Genomic DNA, 14,128 nt, shown 5'->3' on the forward strand with positions numbered 1-14,128 from the left:
AATGCGAATATTCTGGCTGGACTATTGTTGTCGGTGAGATCAGTATGTTATATGAACATTATTCCTTAGTCTCTGTGACGTATTAGGAGGATTTTACGACTATTTGCTTTAGATTTCTTACATATAGCTCCTTTAATTAGATAGTTAACTGTATGTTTCCTCATTTCTCCTGCATGTGCACTTCCATGTACGGTGTAAGTGGTGTTTGGTAAATCTTTACCAGTGCATGTTGTTGTTAGAGGTTGTTATTAGGGCTGCAAATAACGATTATTTCCAATAAAAAAGCAGTGAAAAGCACCAATAAAAAGCTCCCACAGCCCAAGACGATGTCTTCAAATTTGAATTGTCTGACTAAACAACTGTATTTCATTTACTATCACATGTGACAAGGAAACCAGCAATTGAACACATTTGAGAAGGAACACCCAGTAAATGTTTGGTAGTTTTGCTTAAACATGATAAAATAATTAACAAAATAGTTGAATTATTAATTTTCTTTTGATGAATTAATCCAATAATCGACAAATTGTTGAAGCTATAGGTTTGAATTGCCCACTTCCAATCTGCAACTTCTGCTTTGCGGTGGCCCTTAACATGACAAAACGGCCACATGTGTACCCAAACAGTGGCAGAGTGAAAAGAGCAAGGCCTCAGGGGCCGGAAAAGAGACTGAGGCGTGTACTTCCTCAAAAATGACACACACGACCACTGTCAGACGCATTCATAATCCAAAAAAAACCCTGAATCATCATGTGTGCACACTCCTGTTATGGCATAATAACGACTGTACCACAGCTCAAATACTGACATCGTGACTTGACTGGTTGAGTGAAACTCGTGAGGTTGCCAATATCCTTCAATACAACTCACACTCCACCTGAATGACCTATTTAATACCTGTAACCTAGCAACCTAACAATCAGCCAACAGCGAGTGGATATGCAAACTCACCAGCATCATCAGGTGTGCACAGGGCAAAAATGAAGCGTAACAATTTATAACTATAAATTACTTGGTTTTGTATTTTCCTAAGGTGTTTAGCTCTCAAATATCATCTCTGTAAGGACAATGACAAAGGCAACGCCTGTTCAAGGCCTTTCTGTTGCTTCATTAGAGGCACGGGAAGTCATGAGAGAGGCTGGACAGACATCAGCAAAACATTTGCTAGTGACGAACAGGAAGTGATTGAGTAACAATGGAATTATTAACCAGTTTTAATGGAGCTATTTTTCTTTGTGTAATATTAAACTGAAGCTTCTTTTTTTCCATCGTTGTTATCCAGCACCACAGTTAAAACATCTGCAGACCTCTTCATGTACTCACTTTGGTATTTGCTTGAGAAACACACACAAACACACACCCTGTTTAGCTTGCTTGTGAATGGTTCTCACCTTGCACCACACCCCAGGGGTACTGTCTGGCCCTCACTGTTTTGTTCCCCACTTTGACCTCTTCCACGCTCCCAACCACGGCAAAGGGCAGATGGGCCTGTGCAGGAAAAGATGTTATTGTGTTAAAAAGGTCAAGAGGCCACAAATGTAACTGGAGCCACGAATAGGGGCCGAGTCCCAGCCCCCTCTGTCTTCAGAGTTAAAGCGTTTCTTCATGTGGATATTCTTTACAGCACAGCAGCCACTTCACAAGTTAAATTTCACTAGACACAAACATGTTATGTACAAATAACACAACAAAAAGAATAAATGAAAATTGAGTGTTTACTTTCAAATAAAACTTGTTTCACTGTGGCTGTTGGCGCTCTTATCTTTCACAACCAGACCACACCACAGAGAAGTGTAACCACGCTGACACATGAGCTGCTCCAGAGCTGTGTTTTAAGTTTAACATGTGGCTCAGTTGGGTCTGAAAGGCCTATTTTGTTGAAGTGATAAAACACACACACACACACACACACACACACACACACACACACACACACACACACACACACACACACACACACACACACACACACACACACACACTTTCTTACTGCCCTCAGAACTACTACGCCTCGTTAGGATCGACAGCGAGGCATCATGGGGAAAACATGCCTGATACGCAACCTCAAATATTAGGTGGTGAGTTGAAACCAGCTGGCTGGTTGCAGCTCAGAGGAACAAGCTGGTGTGTGTGGGCGCTGATGTAAGCGACTATGAATAGATGGGGATACTGTACAAGGACTGTGTCTGGGAAAAACCAAATGCAGTCCTGTTTATCCAGGAGTGAATTTACTGTTTGTTCATTTGTACATGTGTGGGTGTGTTTTGAGCACGGTGTGATTATACATCATCTCAATTATAAAATCAAAACAGAAAAAAGCTAAAAATGTATTTGTGTTTGCCGCCTGAGCAAAAGTCAAAAGTGTATGTTCAGTTGTATCGCTACATGCATATACTTTTCAGTAAGTAAAGTGGTATATTTTGACAATAGAAAATGTACAAATGGACATAAAGCCAGTTGCGGGGAAGCATATGCTGCCATCGTGTTCATAAAATCTTTTTATTATGGAAAGAACTGAAGAATGGGGAACTGGTGCGTTCAAACAGAGCCAGCATTCATACAGTTTTGTGTAAAACCATATATAATGTTTTCACATACTGTATGTCCAGGCACATACTGAGGCTCAGCTGGTATTTGCATGTACTTTTACAGCTTTTCCCTGTATACACTCACAGATTTGTGGGATTGCCAAGTGTCAAGATAAGAGAAAAAGCATGTGTCAAAAGCAATACAATGGTGCTGACATGTGCTGCCGTCACCAGATGTGCAACACGTGTGATACACATCTGATACAAGACATGATGTTACAAGTCAGTAGGCACACATATCTTCAAGACAAAAAACCCTTCTTAATCCAACAATGCTGAGAGGTGCCATAAATCCAGATTTTGCTTGTACAGAAACACATTTGGCATTTTTTTTTTGTAAAGGTAAAAAGATAGAAAGACTGATTATATGAGAATTTGTAAGCGGCATAACTTACATTCATGGAGGCGTTGATCTCGCTGACGGCTTCATCGTCTGTTGGGAACTGATATATCTGGACACCGTTGCTCACCAGCTCACTCATAATCTTTATTTTGAATTTATGGAGCTCGCTCTTGGAGATTGTGTCCGCTTTGGCAATGATGGGAATTATGTTGACCTGAGGAGAGGATGAGAAAAAGAGAGAGTGGGGGTTTAATAAGCAACGTTATTAAATGTGTAGAGCACTGTCTTTATTTTTATGGTTGAGGCTGCCACAAATATATATGCAGTCCTGTACTGAAAGCTGCTTTCTGTTAAAGTGTATACGTGGATTTCATTATGTAATGGTTTTTTCTGAGGCTGGTAAGACATGCATCTTCATGACAGGACAAAATGTACCTGTCAAGCTCAAAATGATGAAAGCAGATGCACAGAGAGTCAAGCCTGTGTTTTCAGTGAATTACAGATTACAGCAATTAACTTCCTTTTGTCAGCGGGTCATGAACAAACACTGTGAACGAAGCTAAATTAAACATACTGAAGACCTAATTAAAAACAGAAACCAAGCTAAGTAGATCGCTAAACACGGCTGAGAAGGCACACAAGACCATATGCAGCAGCACCGTACAGTGAATAAGCTCAGTCAGAACCCCGTAAGATACATAAAACAAACAGCGATTATGAAAACAAACTAGGCTCCATCTCCAATCAGCAGCAGATGTGCAGAAATAAACACAGTTTGTCTGCATTCCTCTGCATGGCTGCATTTCCCAAATCACTAACCAGGAGGACGAGGAGGATCCCCACAGATTCACTCATCAATTCCATAGTGTGCCTCAGAGCAAGAGCCAGCGCTTGTTAAGAGTCAAATTACAGGCTCATCATACTTTATTGGATCATTAATTTACAGCAGGGCAGCCAGTATCGTGTTTTAACCCTTATTTAACAAATCAAGTACAGTAATCGCTTTCCAGTGCTGACAACAGCCTCGTGTGAGTAGTCTTGACATGGTCCGTGAGGAGGGAGGGGACAGGGAAATTTGTTCACTTCCCACAACCGGGTTTTCCCAGCTGGCCAAAGAGTATTCCCAAATAGTTCTCAGTGTTTGTTCTGAGCGACTAGGAGCACCAGAGGGCTTAAGTAACCACATCAAAGCAATTTGCATGCAAGATAACCACGGAAGAAAAAAAGAATTCACAAAGCGTGGTATTTCTGGCGTTTTTTTGGTTTGATCTTACGCAGGTCAAATATCTCTGTACATGAATGGATAGTGGAGAGTATACATATTTATAGTGCAACACAGAAAAAGTATCTCAGGGTCTTGTTCACGAGTGAGGGTAGAATGTAGCGTGAGATGGATTGGCGGTTTGGTGTGGCTTCTGCAGTGATGTGGGCGCTGTGCCAGACCGTCATGGTGAAGAAGGAGCTTAGCCGAAGGCAACGCTTTTGATTTACTGGTCCATCTACGGCCCTACCCTCACCTATGGTCATGAGCTCTGGGTAGTGACCAAAAGAATAGGATCGCAGATACCAGCTGCCAAAATGAGTTTCCTCCGTGGGGTGGCTGGGTTCAGCCTTAGAGATAGAGGAAGGAGCTAAGGCATCCATAGGGAGCTCGGAGTAGAGCCGCTGCTCCTTCGCATCGAAAGGGGTCAGTTGAGGTGGTTCGGGCATCATCTGATCAGGATCCTCCTGGGTGTCTCCTGTTAGAGGTGTTTCGGGCATGTCCCAGTGGTAGGAGGCCTCGGGGCAGAACACACTGGAGGGACTACATATCTCATCTGGCCTGGGAATGCCTTGGGGTCCCCCAGGAGGAGCTGGAAAGCGTTGTTGGGGAGAGGGACATCTGGGGTGCTTTGCTTGGTTGTTGCCCCCACGACCCAGTCCCGAATAAGCGGATGAAAGTGGATGGATGGAACTTGCAAAAAGTTAATATTATTGAATTCTATTTAGGGATGGGTATTGGCACTCAATACCTTTAGAGTATCAACCAAATTAATCCAGTACCAAGTCATATCAAAACCTCTCCAATCAATGTCGGTATTGAATCCTTCCTGTGCCGCCATCTAGACAAGAGAAAAACTATTTGATGGTTATTCTCACAGCCAATCACTGTAAGTATTCTTTGTTTAAATGGGACGTGTGATTGGCCCACTACCGCAACAGCTACAACCCATACAGTCTGTGGTGAAGTCAAGCGCAGTGTATTAAACAAAGTTGGCAGTTCAGCATGCAGAGATGCCACCAAAACATTTGAAAGCATGGCTCTACTATACGCCCGTGGGGTCTGATGTCATTTTACTCAACTGAAGGCTTACACTTACATGATGGGTTGAATGACGTAGGAAAAAGGGTATCACCCAAACACTGGAATAATAATTGCTAAAGAATACCAAGCCCTACTCCTATTACAATTTTTCGTCTTACTTCGATTTAGGGGATAATCAGCTGCTCAGTTCCCATAATTTGGTAAACAGGAAGTAAAGTGTTGCATGGACTCAGTGAGTTAATTGTGGGCAACAACCCTTTTTTTAGCCTACATTTGTTTATATTTCGGCAAATAACTTTTAGAAAGTTACTAAATAGGCTGATGGGAGTTCCTGTTTGCAATGGGTGTACAGACAACAACAGACAACTATCACGGGATTACTTTGAAACTGAAGCACGCTAAAAAATGTGATGATTCTCAGGCAACTTTGGAGTTCTGGAGTCACAAGGAGCATCTCTTTTCTATGACTTCTAAGCAGATTTAGGGATGTTTATACGCAATGGACATCTGAGATAGATTGACTGAGTTATGACTCTGAGAAGGACTACAAATTTTGACACAAACTGCAGCAATCATTTGCTAAGGATTTTAAAGGCCAAACTACAAAAACTAACTTCCCATGTGTCTCTTTCACCTCAAACAATATCTCACAGCTCAACTCCGAGCCTCCCCATCAACTCACAGTTATTATTAATTTAATGCAAACAGGCAAAACAGTCCAACCAAAAGAAACAATCTGAAAACACTACATCACACAAGTCTGTGAGTAAATTAGAACTAATGATAGAAAACATGCACATTTGAATGCCTATAATGCAAATTCTAAGACATTTTAAAAGGTTAGCAGGAAATATCAATACTTGTTTGTCATGTGACCTCCACAAACTCACTCCTCTACATCCTAATATTAGATAATATACCAGTAATGATTTCCTACTATTCAAGACAAAAACATTTTCAACAAAAGGACACCTCCTTCACACTCTTTATCTCTCTTCCTGCCTTCATCCACCACAAAACACACTCACTGTGGTGGGCCTTCAGCCATCCTCTGCAGGGAGGGGTGAGTCGTACGACAGTTACAAGAAAAACACCATTGTCTCGCCTTGACAGCAAACTCCACAGACTGAGGGGAACAGTTGTTTCTGGTCTGCTTCCCTGGTTTTTCCGGTGACAGGGTTATCTGGCAGACAGGACAGCTCTGTTCATTTATCTTTGGTTTCCAGATAAAAGTTCATATTCACACGCTGTTGATACTCCATAACTCAGCACTGACATTAAAAAAATTTGACCGTGGACCTTAATTCTGCTCTGATGAAGATGGACAAACTGGAAATGCCTCTTATGGCAATGACATACTAATTGTAACCAGAATGTGGCAGTGTTTAGATTTTCGTGCTGAAACGATAAGTTGATTAATTAATCGTCACAGATGAATGAACAACCACCAGTCCCAGCTTCCTAAATGTGGAGAGTTCATGGTTTTTACAGGTTTATAAAAGCATAGTTTCAGGTTTTGACTGTTGATAAAACAAAAATCTGAAGCTATCATTTTGGGGTCGGGGAACATATGAAAGGGCATTTGTTTGGTATTTTTGACATTTCATGATACTAACAGTGGATAAGTTCACTCAAAAATAACCTGTACGATGAATCAACAATAAAAATGATCATTAATCGAGGACCTAGTTCATCTGTGACTTGATAAGACTCAGAAACAAGACTTGTCTAGACCTGTAAAAGCAAAGTACATTCTTTCTGTGGTCAGTCATCTCTAGAGCTTATAGAAATGTGCAAAGGCTGAGTATGTGGTGAGTAGCTGCTGCAGATATTGCCTGCAACACATTATTATTTCATCTAGAAAGAGACCACTGCATAAACAACCCCATCAGGCCTGTAAAACAAAACAGCGTCAAATCCACACTGTGGTCACTCAACACTGGCTTGCTTTCAGCTATATTTCACATAGTGGAAAGATTGGTGGGACAGAGCCACTGAGGTCAGAGTGGTGTTCACCGTGGCCACCCACTCAGACTCAAAATGAGCCCACTGTTGTACTCACAGTGCTGTAAATCATCTTGGATAAAAGTGCCTGCTGCCAACATTGCTCTTATTTTACACTTTCAACACTGTGTGGCACCTTGCAGATGACAAAAAGGCCTGTGCATAACCAATTTGTCCCTCACAGCTATACTGGAGGTTTACAAGAAAGAGGGTTTGATTTATATGAATGGATGGGAAGATTTAACTGAGGTAAGCCGCTTTGCTTTCACTCATATTCGGGCAGAGTATAGCAGGTAAGCTGTTAAACGATAGCAAACACATTGAGTTCATGTTAACTGCTTTGCTGTGGTTCATATTCCGGATAATATATTTAGCTCAGGTAAGCTACCATGTCTTGCTTCAAAGCAGAGGGTACAGAGAGTTGGCTGTGATGGTTTGGATGGTATCAGAAGACAGTTGGTGAATGTGGAGTGCCAGGTTTTGATCACTCTGTTGGCTGGTAAAGACAGCACAGAGGCTCAGTGGTCAGCGCTGTCGCCTCACAGCAAGGAAAGTGCTGTATATGGATCTTGGCCCTTTCTGTGGTACGTCCATTCTGTCATTTGTGTGGGTTTAGTCTCATGTCAGAACAGCATGTTGGTTTCCTCATAGCAATAATTAAAAAATAGAAGTACCCCTGTCGTTGCTGTTGACCTTTAATTTGGCCTTAGAAACACAATTGGTAAGTAGTAAGGATGGGTTTAAGGTTTATTACGCAGGATTTCCCCCCCAAAAAATGATAGTCAAACAAAAGTAATCCCTCTCACTCATCACCCCACTACAAGTGTGTGGCGGTGTATTTATCTGAACAGACCCTGCTCTCTACCTGTATTTTCTTCTTATTTTGCTGCCTTCAGGATGCTTCTGGCCTGCGACCTTTGGGCAGTGGTGTAGCCCTCAGCCATGCAGCGAATAGATGAGTCTGGAACTTTATAAAAACGCAGCAACCTGGCATGCATCCAGGAGGAAACTACGAAAATCACGGACACAGCATTGATCAAAAGAACAAAAACAAAAGCACCAGCACTGAAAGAGAGGATGGGGTTGAAAAGCTGTGCAGAGTTGGCCTGTTTGCTGTTGGACAGGTAGATGCCTGCAGTTAGCTTAGCTTATCGTCTATAAAATACTTAAAACATTCATGTTATGCGACTTTAAACACCAAGACCCACAAAAGCTTGATTAAGATCGACTGTGTCATGAGTTACGACGTCAAAGCTCCTCACAAAACTATTAAATGTCCCTTGAGAAAGGCAGTTGGCTGAAGTATCCGGTCATTGTTCTGAAGAGCACCGGGAGACATTTGGCAGGGATGCACAGCCGTGCGTTGATAGTTGGCAGAGGTAAGCCAGCAGGTTTGGTCACAAGCTGACCATCTGCTTTGCTCTGGAGTCATTATCACTGCATCACCAGACACAAGCTGGGCTGAAGCTGCCACTCTGTCATCCATACAGCAGTGCTATCAGTAGTTATACATCATGGTGCTGTAAATCAATGTGACTGATGTGACAAAGCTCTATCAAAGAACCTTAAGGCACTGTGACAGGAAGTAAACAAGCACAGCACTAAAATCACACAGGCAAATGCACTAATGGCCTGTTATCATCTCGGCTCATGCATCTTTCTCAGTTTAAGTGGTTGATATCCAAGACATCAGTATAAGCTTACAGAGTTGATAGCACACTATTTTTCATTTTTCGCATTTGAATGACCTCTTTCTCTGTCATTTCGTCTCTTCTGGGCTTTGTAAACACATGCTCTGAAGTGTTTTGAGGATCTTTTACCTTCCTGAAATTCCACATTTCCCACACACTGAAACCAAGATTTAGGATCAACAACCACTGAATGGTTTGAGCTGTGTTTATCACTGAGCCCTTTTCCAAAACATCCTATCAAAATGTCAACAGGTTCATTTTATTCAAGCACAAAGAAATTGTCTGTATTTATAACTTATGTGTGTAAAGATATTCTTTGTTTAACATCAATGCCTAAAACAAGCTACAAAGGCTCAACCTTCAACAAAAAAAGAGAAGAAAACTGCTGACAATGAAAAAGATTTCCCAAAATTTAAATAATATTATCTCAACAAATACAACATGGCTCCAACTTGGATGTGAAAACTCACTTACTTGCCCTCTCTGACCCTCCCCCACTATAACTCTCTCCCTCCTCCTCTTCTTTCACGCTCCAAGAGCTGTTGTGATGAGATTTTTTTTTTCCACCAGTTGTCTAATTGAGGCCAAGCCAGTGATTGTGTCTCTGCTGAGCTGAACTCATCGGATGTATGGCAAAGCACAGATCCACTGACCAATAATCTGTGTAGTAATACTCGCACAAGAGCAATGATAGAGCCACAAGTCAATGTGACTATTGACTGCTTTACAGCTGACCTGTAAACTGCAAATATGTCAAACAGGAACTATCATTATGACTAGTATTACTACGATGAGCATGATGAGGATTTACTTAAAGGTTTTTTCTACCTATCCCTGCCTCAAAAGGACCCTTTTTCAACAATCTTATATTCTAAAACATATTGAAATCAAACATTTTCCCTTGCAAAAAACATGCAAATGTTTGTTTTTTAAGTGTGAAATCTCATAAAGCAGGTCTTGTACTTTTCCTGAAATCCTCTATGACAAAATGGAAGCTTGCACATTCACTGCCACATTTTTCTTTCCGCTTTCTTATTCTTTTGGGACACAGAGAGTCCACACCCAAACAACCATCAGGGATCTCAATGCTTCAGTGAAACATGCACCGTTCACAGTGAAAGGAAGGTCGGATTTCAACAACACTGATAGTTATCACAGACAATGGGAAATGCACCAGGAGTGTTTGAGTGTGCTTTTGGCCAACGGGGGAAGACCACAGCATATGTATGGATTTGTGTGTACCTTGCTGTCCAGTTTTTTCATCGTGACGAGGTCCAGGGACTTTAGGGAGTGTCCTGTTGGGGCAATGAAATAAAGGCAGATGTGGATCCTGGTGTCGTGGTAGTTAAACAGCGAGCGTTTGATCTTCAGCTCCTCCTGGAGATAGTTTTCAAACTGAGTGTCGATGTAGTCGACGATGGGCTTGTAACTGCAGAGACAGCCAAAGAGAAAGTGTAAGGATTTACGTCTGTGGGTAAAAGCATAAATATTTGTCTCCTTATTCATGCACAGTTCATGGTAATGAATATAAAAGGAAATGTGGACTTGTCACGGGGGAAATGAACCGAGACAGTTATGTTTTCACTAACTGTGTGATCTGATTCGGTGCCAAGATCTCAGCTTAGAGCTGCACAGCTTAGTGCTGCATGAAATTTGTGCTCGGCTTATGGGAGTCTGGTTGAAACAAATCACAGAGGCTGCAAAACATCCTGTATTTTCTCACAGTGCTCTGATGGCCTTTGTAGCCTGTAGTGTCACCAGTAAATCAAAGAAATTAAGAATGTGTGGTGAAAACATCAAAGGTTTGTAGTATTTGCTCATGAGCGTTTTGCATGCGTAGCTACACAAACGACACCAGAAAGGTATGTGATATTCAACACAATCCTTCAAGTCCTATATTTTGGCAACCATTCCACATCGTGTATGACCTGCACTGCTAAAGGAGACTTAAGGCCTTTACACAGTGGGTAAGTGTTTTGTTTTGTCTTAGACAGTCCAAAAAATATCAGTAAACATGAACAACTCTCTCCCACATCCAAAACCTAGAATGCTAAAACTCAAACTGCTGGATAGACAATGAATGGTGAAAGATGTTCAAAATGTCACTGAGAGCACGCAGGGGAATGTTCTGAGTGTATGGGTACATTTTCTGTTTCAGAACTGAGAACGCTAAAATAGATTACAGCTCAGCTCATTTCAAAGAAAGCAACAAACATTGTGGGTCCACAAAATCACTTCCCCATTCATTGTCTATGAAGCAGCTCCAGACTATATACTTGATGACATCACAAGTTTGAGACATACTTCTCTGGTTTCAGGCTTTGAGGGAGATGAGCTCATGTTCACAAATTCGTAATTTAGGTGGTGCTCCACTTTAACTCTGATATGAACCAATACTTTAGGAAAATAATTGCTTGTTTTTTAAATGCTACAGCTGATTTATCTAACTCACCAAATTTCGTATCAAAAATCCATTAAGATTCACCTTAGATAAACACAGTTGTTTATCCTAAACGGACATTAACACATTGCCACCACAGTAGCTCATGTTTTGTACAGAATATTTTCAGTTTCTCTACTGAGATTTATTGTTATATACACATCTCGCGGCACTGAGGAGCCAAAACAACACAAACACCATAATTAAGACAGAAGAGAAGTGCCTCTGATTCTGCACCATTCTCGCTGCTGTGATTATTAAGTTAAATGTCACAAAATATTAAATATCCTTCATTAAAATGTTTGTTAATGCAGCAGTACAGCTTGTCTCTGCAGGCTTTTTCTAATGTCTTTCAGTCCCAAAAGGGTCACAAGCCTGATAATGTTAGGTCATGAGACAGTTTGGAAAAAAATATGCTGCAGTCACAGCAAGTTTGTTTGAAACAGTTTATGAGTCTGCAGCTTTAACTCATTTACTCCAGCTCATTTGGAGAGATGAGAACAAGATCATTAGGAGTCAGCCACATATTTAATGAACTCCATCATTCATGCCTCAAATACAAGTGTCTTGTGAAGTTGTGGTTTATCAGTCACAATAGATAACAAGTCTCAGTCATAGTTTGGGTCTCACGGCATCACTTGGCGTCAGCGCTACATATTTGGTGTTGTGATGCTTAATACATTTGTTCCATTTCCACAATTCCACCTCCAATTTCTGCCTCAAAAATGTTTTGATCAGACATTGCTGTGGTTCTCAAGCAGATGTGCATTGCTTATGTTATGTTGCTATATTTGGGCTCCGCAAGACCACCGCAGCCTCAGCTGGTGTCACCTCTAATTTGACGTGTCCTCTGGCTCTCAGCGGCAAGACTGACAAGCAAACATGTCTTTGTAAAATTGTAAAATACATCTGAAACACCTCCAGAATCGACTTCACATCAGTCACAGGGACCCCAATGCTTCAAAGTGACCCAAGTACAAGCAAAAGGCCCAAAATTAATAGTTCCAGGGGTGTAAGGAGACAGATCTGTTTCTGTGTGTGCTCTTATCTGGTAACTAATTACTTAATTTAAGGGCAGGCTATGCCGGTAAATTCTCACCAGCAAGTGTTCCCACATTTTACAGCTCAGAGTGAGACACAAGTCCAACAAATATATTCTTTATCCTCCGCCAGCGCCATGTTTACAGTCATCTGTCCTCTCCCTTCACATCTATCTTCAATCTTCTCTGAGGAATGCACCAACTCTGACCTTTTGAGGCTCTCTCTGTGTGCATTTACAGTCCACTGCAGGATCTGTCCTTCTGCATGTTGGTTTATACTGCCTACAGAGAAACTTGCTATCAAAGGGCGTGAGAGTGCTGCTCGCTGGCTAGGTCACAACAAGAACACTCCATTCCACAGCTGCATGTTTAAAAAAAATCAGCTATTTCCTCCTTATTGCTGTCCCACCTCAACTTATTTCCATCCCAGAGAGAAAAAAGAACCCAAATGTGCAGAAACCTGGACTGATTATTATCTGTTTCTCTCATTTGTGTCCCTAGGCAACATAATTTGGACAAAACCATGGCGCTGTCATCTTGCAAAATAGAAAGGAGGGTTTGGATAGGAATTGACAGGAAAATCTGTCGTTACAACAGTCAGGACTCAAATGGAAAACACACTGGAGCATGTGTTTCACTCTCATACCAGACAAATGGAATCTGACTCATAGGACAATTATGATGAGTGCTGTTTATCTGAATATATCAAAACTGTCCTGATGCAGTAAATGGCACTGTTGGTGAGAGTTACCACAGTTTGTTTCACACACAGTGTCATTGTGATTTAAACTATAGACTGTATAGCTTTGGTGATTGGCTGATCAATACACATCTCAGAGTATGGCTTAAAACTGGCTTAAATGTGGCTGAACAGCATTACATATATCAGGGTTGGGAATCAGCAGAGGCCCCATGATAGGATATTTGACTAAGGCACTAAAATACTGAAGTCACAATATAATATTATGACATTTTGCATTATGCTAACAACTGCGATAACATATATTGTGATATACTGTGATTTATGTACGCTTTTCAACTGTATTACATCCCCAAAGAAAACTCAACATCTGTTTTATCAAAAAAGGTATTTTTTAGTCTGATCATCTCACTTTAATCATTTTTATTGCAGCAAAATGTATTTAGCGGACCGAGAAAGCAACTGATTTGATTATTTTAGTAGGCTACCGAAAGTTTACTGTGTATTTGCAAGATTAACAATATATATTATAAAAAAAATCAATACTTGCAGTCCGTATTTTTATACAATATTAGCCATCATAATACCATGATACTACGCTGTATCAATTTTTTTGTCAATTCTCAACATTTATCCATTGTTTCAGAAGCTTTTCGGTGACTCAGCGGCTGAGCGTAACTTAACAAATTTACTCAAGTACTCGACCTAAGGTCAATTTCGAGGTACTCAACATGAGTATTTCCATTTTAGGTTACATCATGCTTGTATTCAACTTCACTTCAAAGTAAAATATTTTACTTTCACTCCCCTACAATTATCTGACAGCTGTAAAAGCAACAGTAAAATGCTGCTTACACATTGATGCATCACTATTTACAACCTAACAGTGTTATATACAGTATAACAATACAGTGCTCACGGTGGTACTTTTACTTTTGATACTACAAGAACAATTTGCTGATAATACTTCTGCACATTTAATTAAGCATAAAATACTTGTAAGGGAGCATTTTTACA

The 14,128-nt window shown here is 40.9% G+C and overlaps 1 protein-coding gene across 1 annotated transcript in view; it reads right to left on the reverse strand.

Annotated features, from left to right (window-relative positions):
* septin8a (septin 8a) overlaps window positions 1-14,128 on the reverse strand; it is a 39,779-nt gene that overhangs the window by 10,242 nt on the left and 15,409 nt on the right. The window contains exons 4-6 of the mRNA XM_050036790.1: window positions 10,174-10,360; window positions 2,984-3,145; window positions 1,392-1,488 (exon numbers count right to left, since the gene is read on the reverse strand). Coding sequence (XP_049892747.1) covers window positions 1,392-1,488; window positions 2,984-3,145; window positions 10,174-10,360 — 446 coding nt within the window. The remainder of the gene's footprint in view (window positions 1-1,391; window positions 1,489-2,983; window positions 3,146-10,173; window positions 10,361-14,128) is intronic.

This window comes from Epinephelus moara, chromosome 3, assembly GCF_006386435.1.
Source record: "Epinephelus moara isolate mb chromosome 3, YSFRI_EMoa_1.0, whole genome shotgun sequence".
Classification (NCBI taxonomy): Eukaryota; Metazoa; Chordata; class Actinopteri; order Perciformes; family Serranidae; genus Epinephelus; species Epinephelus moara.